At 47.3% G+C, this 19,956-nt stretch overlaps 1 protein-coding gene and 1 pseudogene across 1 annotated transcript; one reads left to right on the top strand and one right to left on the bottom strand.

Moving 5' to 3' along the window:
• Nucleotides 1-2,381: 2,381 nt before the first annotated feature.
• Nucleotides 2,382-3,829, top strand: LOC118658459 (annotated as a pseudogene).
• Nucleotides 3,830-11,865: 8,036 nt separating this feature from the next.
• NPY2R (neuropeptide Y receptor Y2) lies at nucleotides 11,866-19,528 on the bottom strand. Its single transcript, XM_036314400.1, has 2 exons — nucleotides 18,895-19,528; nucleotides 11,866-13,943 (listed from the first exon to the last, which is right to left on the bottom strand). Exon 2 carries the CDS (start codon nucleotides 13,919-13,921, stop codon nucleotides 12,776-12,778), a length of 1,146 nt encoding a protein of 381 aa, XP_036170293.1. The 5' UTR covers nucleotides 13,922-13,943; nucleotides 18,895-19,528; the 3' UTR covers nucleotides 11,866-12,775.
• Between the last annotated feature and the right edge of the window lie 428 nt (nucleotides 19,529-19,956).

The following is a 19,956-nucleotide window of genomic DNA, read 5'->3' as shown; positions in this document are numbered from 1 at the left end:
GGCCAGCTGGAAAGGGAGCCACCCTCCCACCCCGTGCCCCCTGTCCATCACACAACACATGTTCCTGGGGAACCTAGTACTAAACCATTGTAGACAACCTGTTTCTGGTCAGGTTTCCTCCGGGGCAGAGCACCTCCTTCACTGCGATCTAGATCTATTGAAAGGCAATCCTCCACACAAGGGTTTGTCCTTCCACGCCTATGGGGGCAAGGAAGAGGAGGGGGACCATGGTGGCTCATCCCATCTCCTAGCCATCCTCTCAGCTCCCTGGGAGCTGTATGCACCAATCTGCTGGGAGCTTTGGTGGGAAGGATGGGGATGAGGAGTGGGCGTGGAGGGAGCTGCTCTAACCCGAAGGATGTACTACCTCTGCTCAGTGAGAGACACCTCTCCCACCCCACTGAGGCTTGGGGCACCAGCTGGGACACCTCTTCTTATAAATTGTAAATGTTTTCATGGCACCTACAATGGTGAATTACTTTCAAAAAGTTTCAATTTACTTTGCCCAGATCCATCAGAGGAGTCACTATCTGTGGCAGCTTTAGCCTTATAAAATGTATTTCTTAGTGGTTTTCCACATTTCAACATTAAAGGAGTTTAGAAGTTGATTTCAGCATTCATGGATGACTTTGAGGGGTTCGACTCGGGGGAGGACATAACTGCACGTGTGGTGGAAATAGCAAGAAAACTAGAATTAGAACTGCAGAAGTGACTGAATTGCTGCAATCTTATGATAAAAATTTGATAGATGAGGAGTTGCTTCTCATGAATGAGCAAAGAAAGTAGTTTATTGAGACAGAATCTACTCCTGGTGAAGGTGCTAATAAGATTGTTGAAATGACAACAATCTTAGAATATTACATAAACTTAGCTGATAAAGCAGTGGTAGGATTTCAGAGGATTGATTTCAACTTTTGAAAGAAGTTCTACTGTGGATAAAGCCACTATGGGAAACAGTGTAGAGTTTCCTCAAAAAAAGTTGAACTGCCATTTGACCCTGTGATCCCACTTGTAGGAATATATCCTAAGAATCCCAAAATGCCAACCAGAAAAAATATATGTACTCTTATGTTCAGAGCAGTGCTATTTACAATAGCGAAGATCTGGAAACAGCCCAAGTGCCCAACAGAAGAGGGATGGCTAAAAAATAAAATCTGTGGTACATTTACACAATGGAATATTATGGAGAGAGAGAGAGAGAGAGAGAGAGAGAGAGAGAGAGAGAGAGAGAGAGAGAAGCATGAAGGGACCTGGAGATTATTAGGCTAAATGAAATAAGCCAGTCAGAGAAAGACAAATATCACATACTCTCACTCCTATGTGAAATCTAATGAACAAAATAAAGTGATGAATAAAATAGAACCAGAGGCATGGAAACATGGAATGGACTGATGAATCTCAGAGGGAAGCAGGGAAGAGGAACAGGAAGAGATTAACCAAAGAATTTTTATGCATATAAACAGGGTGGTGAAGGCATGGGGCTGGGTGGGAACCTGATGGAGAGGGACAATGGGGAAAAAAGGGTAGAGAGCTGTAATACTCCCAACAATAAAGAATTAAAAATGTATTTCTTATAAGTACCGCGCGCTAACCGATTGCGCCACTGGAGCTCCGTAAAAATGTATTTCTTAAACAATAAGACTCTAAGCAAAGTAAATTCTTTTGAAAATATTAATGATTATGTCCTGGTATTTAATCTCAGGTGCTAAATACTTTGCTGCCATCTGCTGGAATATGGTTCCTAATTCATGCCCAAACTCAAGCATAGTTCTCCATGAGAAACGGGAAGAGGTCCTTGGAGAAGCCATGTGTCACCTTAGTTCTCTACCCTCAGCTTTCCTAGCCTTGGGCGTGGTGGGGCCACAACATTAGTAACAAAGAAACAGAATTTCCGGAGGATGAGGCCCAGAAATCAGGATTTTAAAAAGATTCCCAGGCCCTAACCGGTTTGGCTCAGTGGATAGAGCGTTGGCCTGCGGACTGAAAGGTTCGATTCCAGTCAAGGGCATGTACCTGGGTTGCCGGCACTTCCCCAGTAGGAGATGTGCAGGAGGCGGCTGATCGATGATTCTCTCTCATCGATGTTTCTAACTCTCTATCTCTCTCCCTTCCTCTCTGTAAAAAATCAATAAAATATATTTTTAAAAAAATCAATAAAATATACTTAAAAAAGAAAAAAGATTTCCAGGTGATTCTAATGTGCAGCCAAGGTTGAGAACCACTGCCTAGGAGGATTAAAGTGCTTTGGCTTCAACATGAGAAAGTTAAAAAAATATAAAAACCACCATTTTCGTGGAGGTGCCTCCCCTCACCTTCCCTCCATGTCTCCCCTGCTCCAGAGAGCCCCCGCCCGCCACCGCCCTCACGCCTCACCACCAAGGATGGCGCCCCGCGGCCAGCGCGCCCTGTCCCCGCCCGGCCGCCGGGCCCCAGCAGCGCCGCCGCCGCCGCCCCCCGCGGGCCCTTTTTACTGCGGTGAGTGTGGCAAGAGCTTCCGCTACCGCTCGGACCTGCGGCGCCACTTCGCGCGTCACACGGCTCTCAAGCCCCACGCGTGTCCGCGCTGTGGCCAGGGCTGCAAGCACAGCTTCCATCCGGCCCATCACCTGCGCTCGCACACGGGCTTCCGAGACTCCGCCGGCCTGTGGCACCACCAGGGGGTCCACCCCGGAGAGGAGCCCTGCCGCTGCCGGGCCGCGAGCTCCGCTTCTCCTCGCGCTCCAGCCTGGGCCGCCACCGCCAGCGCCAGCCCCGCGGTGCTCCCGTCCCCGCTGCGGCCCGGCCCGCGCCTGCCGCCTTGAGCGCGCCCTGCTCCGGGTGCTGCAACGCGGGGCCCTGCTCCGGGTGCGGGGGCGCGGGCGCGGGCGCTGGCGGGGCGAGGCCGCGGAGGGGGTGGGCCCGGGCAGCCGGGGGTTGGCGGAGGCGGCAGCGGCCGCAGCGGCCTCGCTGCCCCCATCCGCGTGCGGCGCCTGTGCTCGGCGCTTCGACCACGGCCGGGAGCTGGCCGCCCCTGGGCCGCACCCACCGACGTGAAGCCCGTCCAGTGTCCGCGCTGCGAGCGCGACTTCAACGCCCCGGCGCTGCTGGAGCGGCACAAGCTGACGCACGACCTGCAGGGCCCGGCGCACCCCCCCATCCCCCCCAGGCCCCCCCCTTCCCTCTTGCGCAGGCCTGGGCCGCGGGGGCTGGTGCGGGCCCGAGCCCCCTGGGGAGGGTGGCGCCGAGGAGGCTGGTGATGCCAGGCCGGCCTGGGACGGCGGGCTCCTCCTGGGTCGCGTGGGGGCGGTGTGCCCGAGCTGGGGGGACTGCCCCTCGGGGGGTGGGCGGCGGGGAGCCCCACCACCACCACCGGCGGCCGCGGCGGAACCTGGGAGGACACTCTGTAGCCGTGCAACTGTGGAACCTTTTTCGCCTCGGCCGCGGCGCTGGCCAGCCACCTACGGCTGCGGCCACTGCGGGGCGCTGCACGCGGCCCTGGCGGCTCTGGAAGAGCACCGACATGCCAGCCACGGCGGCCCCCCAGGGGGAGCCCGCGTCCGGGAGCCCGCGGCCAGCTCCGGCCCCAGCAAGATCTTCGGCTGCTCCGAGTGCGAGAAGCTCTTCCGGGCCCGCGGGACCAGGAGCGGCACGTGCTGGTGCACACGGGCGAGAAGCCCTTCCGTGCCTCGAGTGCGGCAAGTTCTTCCGCCATGAGTGTTGCCTCAAGCGCCACCGGCTGCTGCAGGGCACCGGCACCGAGTGGCCCTTCCCCTGCCACATCTGCGGCAAGGGCTTCATCACGCTCAGCAACCTCTCCAGGCACCTGAAGCTGCACCGAAGCTCAGACTGACCACGCCCCGCCGCCTGGGGCTGGACTCGGGGTCTCCCCAGGGGGCCACCCAAACCCAGACAGGGACTCTGAGATGAGGGGGCCCTGGCTGGAGAGATGGAGCCACCAGAAACCTATATAGGCCCCCCAAAATCAATGGGCCCCTATGCTGGGGAACCAAGAAATGGGCCTCCACAAGTACTTGTCACCTCTAGGGCCCTAATAAAAGATGGGTACCCCTCCCCAAGGGCAGCCTGCCCCCTCCCTGAGAGCCATCATTCCCAAGGACCTTGGTCTGGAGAGTGGGGGGGGACCATGCCGCCAATCTCCCTGAATCCTTCCAAATGCACCCCCCACAATCACTGGTGACCCTAGGTCAGTGGTTCTCAACCTCTGGCCCTTGAAATACAGTTGCTCATGTTGTGATCCAACCATAAAATTATTTTTGTTGCTACTTCATAACTGTAATGTTGCTAGTGTTATGAATCGTAATGTAAATATCTGATATGCAGGATGGTCTTAGGCGACGCCTGTGAAAGGGTCATTTGACCGCCAAAGGGGTCGCGACCCACAGGTTGAGAACCGCTGCCTAGGTGATGGATAGAGCCAGAATCTGCCTTCCCTGTTGCATTCCCTGTGCTGAAGGAGGACCAGGGTAGATCCCCCTGCCCTCAGCCCATTCCCAATCAGGCTGCTTTCCCCTACTGCGGAATGGGTCAATCCTAGTGATCTCCCCACCCCCAAACACTAGACTAGGCTGGTTGGGCATCCCCCTCCCCCCCCCAGTAGATTGGACTGGTCCAGATGCGCAGCCTCCTGTCCACTGGAATGGGCTGGCACTGTTGTGGCCTGCGCTGCACCGTCTTCACAGTGAACACAGCAGACACGCCCCTCCTCTTCTGCGTCATTCCCGACCTGCTAGCTCACCTGAGTGGGAGCTGGCGGACACTGGGGTCTCCTCCCACTCTGTTCTAGCACCTGTTGGTCTTCCCATCTCAGTTGGTTTGTCTGTCTCTGTGTTCCTTCCAACCCCAAGGGGAAGGAGGGTCTGGCTAGGGGGTTCTCCCCATGAGCCTTGATCTCACCCCCTCATCCCAGTCCCCAGTGTCTCCAAGACCCCAATAAACCTCATCCTGTCAGTCAATGCCATCTCATTGTCTGAACCTTGGCCCCAGGGTGTGGGGGTTCCTCCCTCCTGACTTAGACCAGGCCCCTCACAGAGCGAAGGAATTTGGAGTCCTTGAGATGGCACTTAACCCTATCAACTACATGGAACCTTACCCCTTAAAAAAAAAAATCTGAAAAATAGAGGACCGGGCCTTTGGTTGCCTTAGGTCTACTGAGAATTTAATCCTCAGTTTACAAGGTCTACAAATGAACAGAGAACCATCTACGTGAGGTGAAAGGGCTAATGCTCATTGCAAAAGGATTCCTTTCCAGCTCCAGGTGGCGTAAGCAGCGAGGACAGCGGAACACTTGAAGTATAATTGCAAACAGATTGTATTTTAATAAGAGTATTGCTAGTGACTCCAGCCTTGCATTTATGAAGATACTATTTCACCTTGGCTTTTATGTGGGCACCAAGGGCCCGGGGCAGTGACTGTGGTCAGCGTGGCTCAGGGTGGCAGGAGTCCTCCCAGGAGCATTTCCCACACCCTTGAAGAAATATTGCATTTTCCGTAAAGGATGGTTCCTCCTCTTCAAATCTGAAGCGATGGTAAGACAATCTCTGCATGAAAGAGCAAAAGGGGATGGACTCGGTGTGCCCCTTGTGAGTGAGCATTTATGAAATGGCTGTAAGAGCAGTTAACCATTTGGCAAATGCAGACTGAGGTTACTTAGCCAAGACCTTTCATTAGAGCTAATGCAGTACCCCTGTGGCTTCATTCACCCCAACATATATCAAGCAGAGCCCAATGCAGTCAAGTGTTTACCTGCTGCTGCTCCCCCAGCTAATGGGTTTGAAATGACTTGCAGGCCCTGTTCCTCTCAGCCTGAGAAATGGGACTTCACACAGCTTAATTACTACTCACCTTGCTGAACATGTGCTACCACCAAGCCCGGTGGGGAATCAGCCTCAGACACAAGTATTCTGACTCCCACTGACTGAGGGAATTAGTGGTGGCTCCAGTTCTTTGCAACAGGTGGCTATGCTCCCATGGACTAAAAAAGAGGGCTTGGCTCATGATAGCATGCTTGTAGGAATCACACTGTTCTCTGAATGGCTTGGAATTAACTTCTTAGTCTCTAAAAATGCATTGAGATTGGTATTTTCCAAGTAAAGTGGCCTGGGAGGATTTCATTGCTTTGGTTAACTTAAAATTAAGAATATAAACTAGTAAGCCTGTACTTTAGTGTTCTCTCGCTTTAAACAGTTGACAGATTAAGGGTTGAAAATCACATTTATTGGTAATGAACCAGTACTGGAAATTATATTGGAGATGAAACACATATTTTTCTATAGGATTATGTAGCTCAAGATTTTTAGCATTGCTATTGATTTATCTACAATATAGAAGCTAAACCATAAAATAAATCCTTTTCTGCCTCTTCTTAGTTTATATTGGGACTAGAGGTCTGGTGCACGTATTCATGCACCCATGGGGTCCCTCAGTGTGGCCTGCGGAGATCAGGCGAAACCAGCAGTCCAATGCAGTCTGCTGCTCCTGCCTGCTGCTCCTACTCATCCTGGCCCGCCTGCTGCCGCTGCTCAGTAGGCTTGCTGCCGCTCCGATGCGGTCTCCAGGCTGCGGTGGCCAGCTATGAGCCCTGTGTCTGGCACCCATTGGTCAGCTGAGTTGGTTCTCCCACTGTGGGAGCACACTGACCACCAGGGAGCAGCTCCTATGGTCAGTGCACATCATAGTGACTGGTGGAACAGTGGAACGGTTGACAGGTTGAATGGTTGCTTAGGCTTTTACATATATACTAGTAGATAAAGAATAAATCCTATCAACCTTCATGAGTTTCTGGCATTTATGGTCTAAATATTCCATCACAGGCACAGATATACAGATATCCTATAAAATAAAAGAGAAACATGCAAATTAACCATCCCTCTGCTATGCTCAAGCCATGCTCACCAGCCAATCAGGAGCGAGTATGCAAATTAACCCTACTAAGATGGCCACGGCCACAGAGCTGGAGCAAGCAGGAGGCTTGGGTTGCCCCTGGCGATAGAGGAAGCCAAGATTCCCACCTGCCATGGCTGGACCTGGGCTCTGCTCAAGGCTACAAAGTTTCAATTATAGAAGATAAATAAATCCCAGAAAAAAAGCAAAAAGAAAAAAAGGAAAGGCTGGGAGCTTGGATCACTGGGGAGTGTGGCCAGCCTGAAAACGGCCATCAGCCCCTCACCCAGGCTGGCCACACCGCCATGGGGTGAGGGTCCCTGCTGGAGATCTTGGCCAGCCTGCAAACAGCCATCAGCCCCTCACCCAGGCTGGCCAGGCACTCCTATATAATAAAAGGGTAATATGCAAATTGACCCTAACAGCAGAATGACTGGGAATGACTGGTCACTATGACACACACTGACCACCGAGGGGCAGATGCTTAATGCAGGAGCTGCCCCCTGGTGGTCAGTGCACTCCCACAAGAGGAGCTCTGCTCAACCACAAGCCAGACTGAAGGCTGCCAGCACAGCGGTGGTGGTGGGAGCCTCTCCCGCCTCCTCAGCAGTGCTAAGGATGTCCGACTGCAGCTTAGGCCTGCTCCCCGCTGGCAAGTAGACATCCCCCAAGGGCTCCTGGGCTGCTAGAGGGATGTCTGACTGCCAGCTTAGGCCCAATCCCCCTGGGAGCAGGCCTAAGCCAGCAGGTGGACATCCCCTGAGGGATCCCAGGCTGCGTAAGGGCACAGGCCGGGCTGAGGGACCCCCCCCTCCCCCGAGTGCACAAATTTTTGTGCACTGGGCCTCTAGTAAGTATATATTTGAATACACATAGAACCAAGAACAGCACTTATTTTTGCTGAGGATGTACATGTCATTTGGAAAAAACATGTACCTATGAGGGAAATTGTTTTGAGTCACTCAAGTATATTTTGCAAGTGAAAGTCCTTTAAAAATAAAGAGATAAATTAATCTAGGCTGAAGGGGGGGGGGGGACAAAACTGGGCAGTGAATGAACAACTTGGTAAAATCACACTTCACGCTGGTTAATGGCACGTGCTTTGGGCCGGAGCTATCTAGCTCTCCTATCAGCTGTGACACTTCGGTGGATTTATTCACCGTCTCCAAGTCTCCATGCCTTCATCGTTAAAATTGGATAACTCTCATTTGATGTGCTTCTTATAAAGATTAAATGAATGTTATAAAAATGTAGCTCAGAATTTTACAGTCATATATTTTCAAAATTGGTACCCATTAGATTTATCCAGTCAAAATTAATTTAACAAATATTTATTGAGGTCTATTGTGTGCCAGACACTGTGCTCAGTATTCAGAAATAAACTGGTAAGCAGAAAACCAAACATGGTCTGTCTGTTTTGAAAAAGGCCAGGTGGGAGAGAAGCACAGTGCTAACACTCTCGGAGATTCCCAGTTTACTGAGGGACATAGTCAATCTCACAGATGAATTTAAAATTATGACTGTGGAAAGTACATGCCACTGTGAAAGCATGTAACAGAGAAGATACATTAGTTCAAGGGCAAAATAATTTCCTTAAGAAAGTGATGATGCCACTGAAAATACGAAGGAAAAGTAGGAATCAAATAAGGAAAGAGAGGGCAGAAGGATTTTGCAGGCAGCATTCCCGAAGCCTGGTGGGAAGGGCACACTGGAAGCTGCAAAGCCACTGTCCTAGGACCGCTGGGCCTGAGGGAGGACAGGAGCAGCGGTGAGGCTGCCCTGGGAAGGGCTGTTTGTGAAAAAACTATGTATATTCTTGTCTTTATAAGGGCATTGCAGATATGAAAAGTAAAAAAACAAACAAAAAAACCCGATGTCATTATTGACTACTAGAGCAGCACAATTGAGAATATATTCAGGGAGGGAGGGAGGGAGAGAGAAAGTGAGGGAGGGAGGAAGAGAGAGAGCTTTAGAACAATTGATTTCCTGAAAGTATTTATCTTAATCAGAGTGTGTCTCAGAGTGAAACAGATGAAGGCAGAAAACAGTACAGTACATGAAGTAAAATGAACAAAGGGTTATTATGACTGGATAGGTTTTGAGATCAGAGTTACAATACCATATAAATAAATGGGCTGAAAGAATGTACTTTAGAATGAATTTCATAAAATGAGCTGTAAAGCATCTTACATTTCTGCCATTACAGACTTCTTCAGCATTTCCATTTAAGTTCCATATTAAGCATTCAAATTATCATTTATACATCTGGCATAAATCAAAACTGAATAGTTTGTTAAAGGATTTTTGATTGGTGTTGCTATTCAAGCAAATGGGTTGATTCATAGTATCTTATAACTTGCTTCTGGTGGATTAAAAATAATATTGTAGTTTTGGTGTGAATGAAAATGAGGATCTCAGCCTGAAGAAGCTGAAGAGATTTATATATCATTCAAAAAGTTCTTTAATGTAGAAACTCAGGCTTAATGATAGGTACCTAAATATGTGCTAGAAATGTTTAATCATACTTAACAAATTTTCATCTTAGCTAGGTGCCATTAACACCCCTAATATCTTCAGGTTTAGAGAATATCTTTAACACATTGGCTTTCATAATAGAAAAAGAAATAGAGCAGTGATGGCGAACCTATGACACGCGTGTCAGAGGTGACACGCGAACTCATTTTTTTGGTTGATTTTTCTTTGTTAAATGGCATTTAAATACATAAAATAAATATCAGAAATATAAGTCTTTGTTTTACTATGGTTGCAAATATCAAGAAATTTCTATATGTGACATGGCACCAGAGTTAAGTTAGGGTTTTTCAAAATGCTGACACGCCGAGCTCAAAAGGTTCGCCATCACTGAAATGGAGTCTTTCCACATGATTGCAATTCTGCATAATCCAACGAAGCACTGAGATGAGAGGATGAGTGTACTAGAGCTCGGGAAGTATGTCTCAGCGCTGCGGCTGATGCAATGGTGTGAGCACACTCCACCATGACATGCTTCCTCGGCACACCAGGAAGTAGCAACGCCCGCCGGAACAAACTCCTAGAGCCACATGCACAGTACCCTAGCCTTTCAGCCATTGGTCGCCTGTAGCAACGTGTCTCCCTCTGTTTGGTCCCCTCATGCTATATGTACCCCTGTAGTTCCACAATAAAACGGATCTGCGTCACTGAACCTGGTCTCCAGAGTCGTGCATGCAGACGCCCTAGCGCGTTGGGGCTCCGTCGTCCTCACCCCGAGGGACCCCCTGCTTCAGATGAGGTTGAAACTAGAAATTATTATTTGGGCAATTCTCAAGATTGCCAGAATTGTCTGATGACAATGAAACAGCATAAAGTTTGAGTTTTTGAAAAATCATTCTGGCTAGGGGGTAAAAGTTGGATTCGATGGGAAGATGACAAGATATAGAGACTGATTAGGAAGTTGCTACATCAAACCAGATGAGAGATAACAGTGGTCTGGGAAGATAATCACAGCCTGAAACATGCTAGGGACTATAGAGATGGAGAAAAGTGAATGGATTCAAGAAACATCTAGGAATTAGAAGGAACTGTGGGAATTAATTGGACATGTGTGATAAAGGGACAGAGTCAAGGGTAACTCTAAAGTGTAAGGCTCTGGGCACCTGGGAAGATAGTAGTGAAGTGACTGGGGCAGGAAATACAAGAAAACAAAGTGGAGGAGGCTGGGATGTGCATCACCGTGGAAGGTTCTGTTTCAGACATCCTGGTTTTGATCTGCTGACGAGATAGCTGTGTGGACATGTCAGGTCAGCTGATACAAATACAAGTTCAGATGAGAGGTCTGGTATGAAAATAAAGATTCAGGCATGAGAGTGTGTCCATTGACTCAGGTTCATGTTTAAAATGGAAAGAGAGATAGACTAACTGTTGAGAAGCCACCATTCATTTCCTGTTTTTAACTATGTGAGAGGTTTACGACCTCGTCTTGAATAGGAACTTATATAAAGTACCACTCAATTTCTCTAGTTTCCCAGATTCTATTTATTTCAACAGATGAAATCACTATACAAAAAGATGTTTTTACTGAGTTAACAGAATTAATTAGATCATGTACATTTACTGAATCATTAATTAAATTCTAATAATTTACTATTACAACTGATAATATGGTACCATTCACATTTCCTACAGTGTAAGAATTCTCAAAAAGACTTTTAACCACAATTTTCTATTGATAGCTTATGCAAAGTAATTGCTATTTAAAGGGCAAAAAATCTCTTTCTGGACATATATGTCAAGTGCAACAGAAAAATCTTTAATTATATGATATATTACAGATGTAGTATTTTTGTTTACTTTTAAACCAGTCTTTCACCTAATCTAAATTATATTTTTCATTCTTTTTCTGTATTCCAAAAGTCCTGTCTTCTTCAAGACCAGTCTTTCATTTCTCGCAAGAAAGTAACTCAGTAAGAGCTACAGCATGAATTTTAAATATGTCAATAAAATAAAACTCTCCAGTTCAAAAAGTTAATATTTGTAATTGAGTGTTATACTACTCATGGAATTTTTTTTAATTTAAAGACTCTATTTACAAAAACATGATTGCAATGAAACTTCTTCAACAGCATTCAAAGAACTACAATTATTTTAACATCTCAATTATTTGTCATGAACATAATAGGGTTTTAAGCATCTTTGGTTGTATAGGTACAATTTTATTAGGTATATACTCATGTTATTAAAATAACTCAGTTAATAACTTTGAGGAGAGCATAATTTATGTTGAAATTGGTCCAAACAGAACATTTGCAAAATGGAATGAGTCCAATGTCTTTAGCTTTCTTATCAGAGGGGTTCCATTTAGATGAAATTATATTGTTTCATGAATGAGTCCATTGAAAAGGAATTTCAAAAAAACACTAGTGTTCTGTGAACACATTAGAGCTATGTACCTGTGCAAATATTGCTTACAAATAACCACAAATTTTTTTTAAATGCCACAAAATTATTTTCTAAGTGGTTTAATTTCTAGTGAAGACAAACTCACTCCAACATAGGAATAATACATGTTCAAAAGATATAATAATTAATATTAATTAATTAAATCACTAAATGCATTACATTGCAAGCTTATTGGTTATCTAAATGGTATCTATATATAGAAAGCAGGGACAACTTAAATGGGAAGTCAAATGATGGTTTACATTTCCATAATTCTGAGAACTTCAACCTTTGATTCTGAGTTGAAGCAACTTTTCACTAAACGTGCATTTGGTTTTAAGAATAATCAGCTAGCTGAGCATTAAGAACTTCCCCCGTCATTTTCCAAAACACTAATTATATGGCAAATTTCCGTTTACTTCCTTGAAGTCCTACAATTTGGTGGTAACAGTTACCTGCAGCATTTCCTAGTGGATTTAATCTATAGGAAGATTCATTAAAACAGACACACACACAAAATACAATAAAAGAGAGAGAGCCTGTGGCTCCCTAGGGAAATTGGTGTTTGGTCATCTTTTCATCAGAGGAGGGGAGAGCAGTTAATTATACATCATCCCCAACCTACTCCCCAGTGTGATTTGAAAGTCAATTTATTTAGCCACCACCTTTTAGCGATGCTGATAACGCCAGTTCCTTGTTCAGGTTTCCTTCACTCTGGGAAACTGTCACGAGCATTTCCGTATTTCCACCTTCCAGCCATACAACTGTACGTGAAATGCTTTGTTGTCCTATCTTCCAATAGGTGTGTTTTCACCTCGGCTCTGCCGATGCGTTTTCCGTGGATGACACCAAAGAGCATCCATTCAGATGCTCTTTTTCTTCTTAAAAATGGGAAATCAGGATGTACCTGGGCGCCGTCCCCACCCAGATTTATAGCTCTGGGCAGAATTCATCCACACATTTTCACACCACAGCTTCCTCAGACATTGGTTGCCTCTGTGAAAGAGCCATTGGGGCCATATTTCCTCTTTACTTCCAGGTTCTTTTTAGCCTTGAATGACACGAACACTTCTGAGTGAATGGTGTCCAACCTGGGCTCACAGCGGAAGGCAGAGAGGAACGCCTTTCTGTAGTTGCTGTTCATCCAGCCGTAGAAAAGGGGGTTGGCAAAAGTGGAGCACATGGCAATGATGTGGAGCACGGTGAAGATGAGCTTGTACTCCCTCAAGTTCAGGATTTGGTTGTCAATGTCCACAGCGAGTTGAAAGGCATGGAGAGGCAACCAGCTGACAGCGAACACCACCACCACGCACACCAGCATTTTGGTGGTCTTTTGCCTTCGCTGATGGTAGTGATCATTAGCAGCTCCAGGGCTGACATGATTCTTAAGTTTACTCCAGATACGCGTGTAGGAAAAAGATATGATGCTTAGAGGCAAAACATACAGGATCAGTAAGGAGGAAAGACTGTAGACAGTGCCATACACACTCTTCTCACCCGGCCACTTCTCCGTACAGGCCACAATCGAGAAGTCAGGGATAATCTCAATCAGTGAGTACTCACGGAAGATGGCCAGGGGGCTTGCTAGCAGGGCACTGATGCCCCAGGCCAAGCCAATGATCAGGAAGCTGATTCGCTTGGAGATCTTGCTCTCCAGGTGATAGACGATGCAACGATGCCGGTTCAGGGCAATTACTGTCAAGGTGATCGTGGACACTTGTACTGCCAGGCCCTGGGCATAGGGTACCAAGTGGCAGAGGACAGGACCCATTTTCCACTCCCCCATTAAGGTGTAGGTAAGAGTGAATGGCAAGCACAGGGTGTTCACCAGAAGGTCTGCCACAGCCAGATTGGCGATGAAAAAGTTGGTTACTGTGTGCATGCTCTTGAATTTGATTACCACATGGATCACCAAGGAGTTGCCAATCACCCCAAGCAAGATGATGAAGCAATAAGCCAAGATGAGGACAATCTGCACTTCCATCAGCTTGGTGCTGTCTCTAAGCTCTGGCTTAGGGTCAGGGGCCAGCTCACCTCTAGGAGTGGTCTGCCCTGGATCATACTGCTCCATCTTCATTTCTTCCACTGTCTGGTTCTCATCAGCCTCTGCACCTATTGGGCCCATTTTCAGGAACTAGCTCAAGAATCTAAAATTAAAAAAAAAAAAACAACAACAACTATGAAACAAGGGTGAGACAAAGGAATATCACAAAAGGATTGGTTTCATTGTGGTGGGGCTCAAAGTGCCTATCCTCTGATATCTCAAGTTGCACATAGTGTAATCTTTTTTTTTTTAAATATATTTTATTGATTTTTTACAGAGAGGAAGGGAGAGGGATAGAGAATTAGAAACACCGATGAGAGAGAAACATCGGTCAGCTGCCTCCTGCACACTCCCTACTGGTATGTGCCCGCAACCAAGGCATATGCCCTTGGCCGGAATCGAACCTGGGACCCTTGAGTCCGCAGGCCGATGCTCTATCCACTGAGCCAAACCGGTTAGGGCCATAGTGTAATCTTTTAATAAAACAGGCCCTTTAATGTGTCTATTCTTTGTCTAAGTCTAAATATGGATGAATTAAATAAGGTCCTTGACATGTATGTTACAATGGTAAAATGTAATACCTATGTATAAATGTAATTCCTATGTGAATGCCACTAAACTGATTCAACCCATTTTATGAGATGAATGCTAGAAACTTTATCAATTAATTTTATAACTTCTATTAATTCATCAAATTAATTTTAAGTTAGAAAAGGTGTCCTTCAATATCTTGACTGTTCTAAATTTACAAATATAGCAACAAACTACGTAGAAAGAGACAAATTTTGAAACCTTTGGCCTGGTGCCTGAACTTTGGGAGTATAAAATATTTAAGGTAAAGTGAGCGGATTCTCTTTTTTTGCCACTATTCCTAGTGTAGGGGTTAGTGTTAAAAACAGGTAACCTGTTCAAAGCAGTTGGATTTTTTTTCATGTTCTAAAATAAACATTCTGCCTGACATACAGCAGAATCCTACTTAGGAACTATGCAAAAACTATGTCTAAATCTGAACTACATCTCTCTCTAACCCCTAAAAATTAAGGTTTTCACACTTCGCTTCCCCAATAGCAGCCCCCCAATCCCAGGCTTTTTCTTCTGCATGCCCAACTTCAGTCAATACTCTCTCCATCCATTAAGCCAAGTAAACTTCAAAAGCAAGTTACCATTCTAGGCTTCTTCATCTCCTTTAGCCCCCACATTTAAGAAACCCTCAGACTGATCTCTCACTTATCTTTCCCAGGGGTCCTCTTATCATTGCTACCCTTGATCTCTTACCATAATTACTCTAGTAGTCTTCTATCTTATCTCCCTCTTCACCTTCTTCTTTCCTCCCTCCCTCCCTCCCTCCCTCCCTCCCTTCCTTCCTTCCTCATTCATTCATTCACTTAACAAATATAATTGAGCATCTTCTATAACAGTGATTCTCAACCTTTGGCAGTCGAACAACCCTTTCACAGGGGTCGCCTAAGACCATCCTGCATATCAGATATTTACATTATGATTCATAACAGTAGCAACATTACAGTTATGAAGTAGCAACGAAAATAATTTTATGGTTGGGTCACAACATGAGGAACTGTATTCAAAGGGCCAGAAGGTTGAGAACCACTGTTCTAAATGCCAGGCATAGCTCCATCCTTGCACTGAGCAAGCATTTAAAATCTTATGCCAGGAATAAGAATTTGTGCTGGGGGGAAAGACAGCAGGATGGGACCTCTATTCTAGGCTCCTACATTTTACTGGATAATAAAATGGGGTTTCTGAAATTCAAACGTGATCATATTACTTCCCATATGTCCCCAGATTTCTTAAAAGAATATAATATATTGGTTATTAATAATAGTTCCCCTTTCAAGTCTATAAAAACACTCAGATCCCAACATCATAGTAGTGGTACCTATTGAATATATTCATAATGAAAAAAAGGCTTCCACCATTAATTTAGAACCCCCTTTAAATGAATTTGTTTTGTATTCATCATAACAGCATCTACCTATATTGGTGAGTTATATTTATTCACCTCACAGACCATGGCTGGCTGGGCCTTAGTGCCCCAGCCCCATATCCCACCCTTCCTCTGGATGGCTGACTGCTGTAGGCTGTACTTTCAGGCCCATGATTCATCAGAATGAATGGCCAATGGGAACTCCTGGCAGGTAATTAGAGGGCAGGAGGAAGGCAGAAGCCACTATACTCTTCTCCTTCCCTCTCTCTTCCCACCAGAGCCTCAGCAGCCCATCCATGGCTTTGGTTGGCACAGGGCTGACCCATAGTGGCTCTGTTGCCAGTGGATGGCCCTGGTCCCTGGGGTTCAGTCACACTGCCTCCTCCCCATGTCCTTCTGCCTGGAGGTAGTAATGACTCCTTGCTCTTGCTAATCCCTGGGCGGCCTCAACATCCCCTGTTTGGCTTTCATTACTTATATAACCAATTCGCTGCCTGTAATTCCTTCTCTTTTGCTTCTTGAATAGCTTGTTTCGCTGGACCTGCTGCTTTCATTGATGTGCTCTCCCACTAAAGGTTCTGCACGCACAGGTTGATAACACTGGAATGTGAAGAAAATCCCAACGCCATTGTATGACATTCAAAGCTTTCCTTGGACTCATCCCTGCCTACCCCTCTGGCTTCATCTCTCCTGACTTCCCAGGATATACTCATGCTTCCGTTGTACTAAACTACTCCCAATTCCAGCAGCACATCAGCCTTTCTCTTGTCTCTCTGCCCTCCCTGCCCAGAAGTGGGAAGCCTCTTGTTCCCCGGACAACCTGTGCTCACTTCTAACCCTGAAGCTCTGCGTGTCACATTGCAAGTGTTCCCCTCCCATCGGCCCACACGGCAATCTCTGGGAGACAGAAACTGGGTCATTTCCACCCCTTGTTTAATTCTTAGCACACCATCCAACACATTAGAGGTGCTCAATACTTTGGCAAAACAAATACGAAGCTAAAGGAAAACATAATCTTGCTGAATAATTGAGAGCAGCAAAACACCAAGTAATTTTGATCCTTTCCTTTACTAACTGTAATTGCCTGTACAGAACTCCTTGTTCTGATATGCCATCCTGGTAATTATTTTCTTGTTCTTGGTCAGGCAACCACTTCTAGAAGAAAGTTGTCCCAAGATGCCAAGATCCCTCTTAAACCAATCCCTGATTAGAACATTAAAAAATTGTCAGTCGGTATACCCAGAAGGAAACTTTCTATCTCAAGGGCTTAACACACACACACACACACACACACACACACACACACACACACATAGGAGCCATAATGCAGAGAGAGATGTCCATGTACTCACATATTTGCTTTACTAATATATTCAAGTTCTCTTCGTATAAATTTTAAATAGACTGTTCCAAGAAGCCCGGGTCCTCATTTGCATTTGCCTCCCCTCTTTAGTAATTAGGGAAAATGGAAACTAACCAGCCAAATCTTGGCGTGTGTATTTGATAGGCTGTGCCATTTCCCTTAGACTAAGAGAGCCCTTACAGAGTGGATTAGTCAATCCTGACAATTCATTAACAGAACTAACAAGACTCCAAGAGGTCTGAGTTAGAGGTGTGCAGCAAACTAAATTGAGAGTGAGCCTGAGGTAGAAGGATATTAGGACCATATTTCATTTATTAACCTCTTTTCCTTTATAGTCCCATTTTCTTTATTTCAAAGCCCCTTTATTTAAAGCTTCTCTGCAGGAACAGTCAAGCTATTAGTATACGAGTGCTGGACTTCAGCCAGGTCAGAGCTCACCTGGGAATGTATTACCTCATGAGCACACTTGTGGAAACGCACAAGAGCAAAGAGAGAGAGAGAGAGAGAGAGAGAGCTGCCAGGTTAAAAACTCAGGAGCACAAAAATTAAAAGAGAAGTAGACAAGGGAAAACCCTTTCCTTGAAACACACGATTCTCATTGTTCAAGACACTTAAGGAAAACTGAATATTTTCCTTAAAGTGACTCTTTAGGCATTCTGTTATAGTGATATTTCTTTATAGAACAAGAAAATAGCTTCATGCCCCCCCCCCCCCGCCTCCCCCCGGAGATTCAAAGAACTTTATCTCAGTGAGAAACCAGGCTATGCTTTAACTACACATTTAAGTGTGCGGAACTTTTAACAATGGTATGCTTACTGTCACAGGTTGGCCTTGATAAAACTTACCACCTTATCAATCACAAAACCTTCCAGGAATTTCTCCCAAAAGAAAAGCCCCAAAACCATGCCAAGTGCCTTATACTTGCTGGTCCCAAGAGAGAGAGGAGTGGACATTCAAGAATGCTACACACAAGACATGGCTGTTTGCCTAATCAGCAAAAAGTTGAAAACATTTGCCAAAGGGCTTGAATATCTCTCTTCCAATTGAGTTTGTGGTTTTTCTTTGAAAACAGCATTGTCTGTTTCATGTTACTAAGTTTAAATAATGTGTTCCTCTGGCAAAAAAAAAAAAGTCTTAAGGCTTTTACTTTTGCCTCTTTCTCCTCCATCCCCCATATGCTCCTACCAGTGAGTGCTTAAATAAATGTGTTTGTTCTCGAACAGCTTGGGAGTATCCAATACGACCTTCCCCTTTAGACAGGGGTTTCATTTTAAAGAGAAGAGGCAAGAACAAACCCCCTAGCTGGTTTAGCTCAGTGGATGGAGCGTGGGGCTGCAGACTGGAGGGTCCCGGGTTCGATTTTGGTCAAGGGCACATGCCTGGGTTGTGGGCTCGATCCCCAGTAGGGGGCGGGCAGAAGGCAGCCAATCAATGATTCTCTCTTATCATTGATGTTTCCATCTCTCTCTCCCTCTCCTTTCCTCTCTGAAATCAATAAAAGTATATTTAAAACAAAAAAGGGGGCAAGAACCATAACAACTTGCTATTCTGGAAGGAAGAGTCAAGGAAAAGGAAATGGTCAAGCATCTTGAGAAGATAGCAATTGGGGATGGCATCACCTTTGACCTAAACGAGGGGGGAAGGCTCCTACACTCATGAGGCCCTCCCCCCATGTCCCCTTCATAGCACCCGAGCGCCTCTTCGTGGGATATTCTCCCCAGAAGGCGAATCAGAGTTAGGACTTACACTCACTGACCCGGCCGTCGAGTTTCTTTCTGCTTAGAAGCACAAGCAAGACGCCTGACCGAAGGCACTGCAAGGTCCCCGAAGGCAAGTCCAGCTCCGTCCGTCCTGACCTCGCAGGGCAGGCGCCCCTCCGTCCAGGTCGCCGGGAGGCTGGGTCCTTCCCGGAGGCTCCGCCGCGGACGTCTGCAGCCAGGGCCCGCGGTGGGGTGAGCGGGGAGGCGAGGCGGCGGCGGAGGAAGTGGTGGGAGGGTGGAGAGCTTGTGAACCCCTCCGGCGAAGAAAAAGACACCGGTGCGAAAGGTGGGGGCGAAGGGCCGGCAGGGGAGAGGCGTGGATGGGAAGGGTCCGAGGCGAGGGAGCCGGGGACCGCGACCGCCGTCTCTCCGCCGCCTCCCGGGCTCGCGAGCGCTCCCGGCAGGGCCCTGCCCTACGCGGCGCCTCCTCGCGGGTCCCCACCGCCGCCCCAACTGCTGCTCTCACTCCCCCGGGCGACTCTCAAGTTTGATGCTCTTCTTGGGAAACCTTTGTAGCATCGCTACCCCTTTCCCTGCCACGAACCCCTCCCTCGCTTTGCTCCGCGAGAGACGACCCGGGAAGGATGGACCCCCCAGGCGCGGGTCGGGATTCACCAGATCCGCTGGGGAAGGAGCGGGTCTGCGCGCAGGCGGGAGGCCAGACCCAGCTGCGGGAGAGGGGCTGCGGCCCGCGGCGGGCAGAGCTCCAGCTGGCGGGAGGCGGGAGGCGGGGGGCGGGAGGCGGGAGGCGGGGAGCAGAAGTTGCTTCCTTTCTCGCTGGCAGGAGCCGAGGGAGAGCGCGGGACCCGCGCGGAGACCGGGCAAAGCGCCGCACAACTGCGCGGCTGGCAACCTGGGCGCTCAGCTCCAGGCTGGAACGCAGGGCGCTGATGCCACTCTCAACGGGGGTCGCTGAGGTGAAGCGAGTTCAGGTCCTTGTAGCCCAAGATCGGTGATGCCTGAACAGGTGTCTGCCCACGAGTCCAGCCGGGAGCGCGGCTGCCGACGCTAAAGCAGCAGTGGGCGTGGTGTGCGCTCTGGCTACGGG

Source organism: Myotis myotis, unplaced genomic scaffold, assembly GCF_014108235.1.
Source record: "Myotis myotis isolate mMyoMyo1 unplaced genomic scaffold, mMyoMyo1.p scaffold_m19_p_6, whole genome shotgun sequence".
Lineage (NCBI taxonomy): Eukaryota > Metazoa > Chordata > Mammalia > Chiroptera > Vespertilionidae > Myotis > Myotis myotis.
Note: the sequence above shows the minus strand (reverse complement) of the source record. Positions and strands in the feature narration are given on the sequence as shown.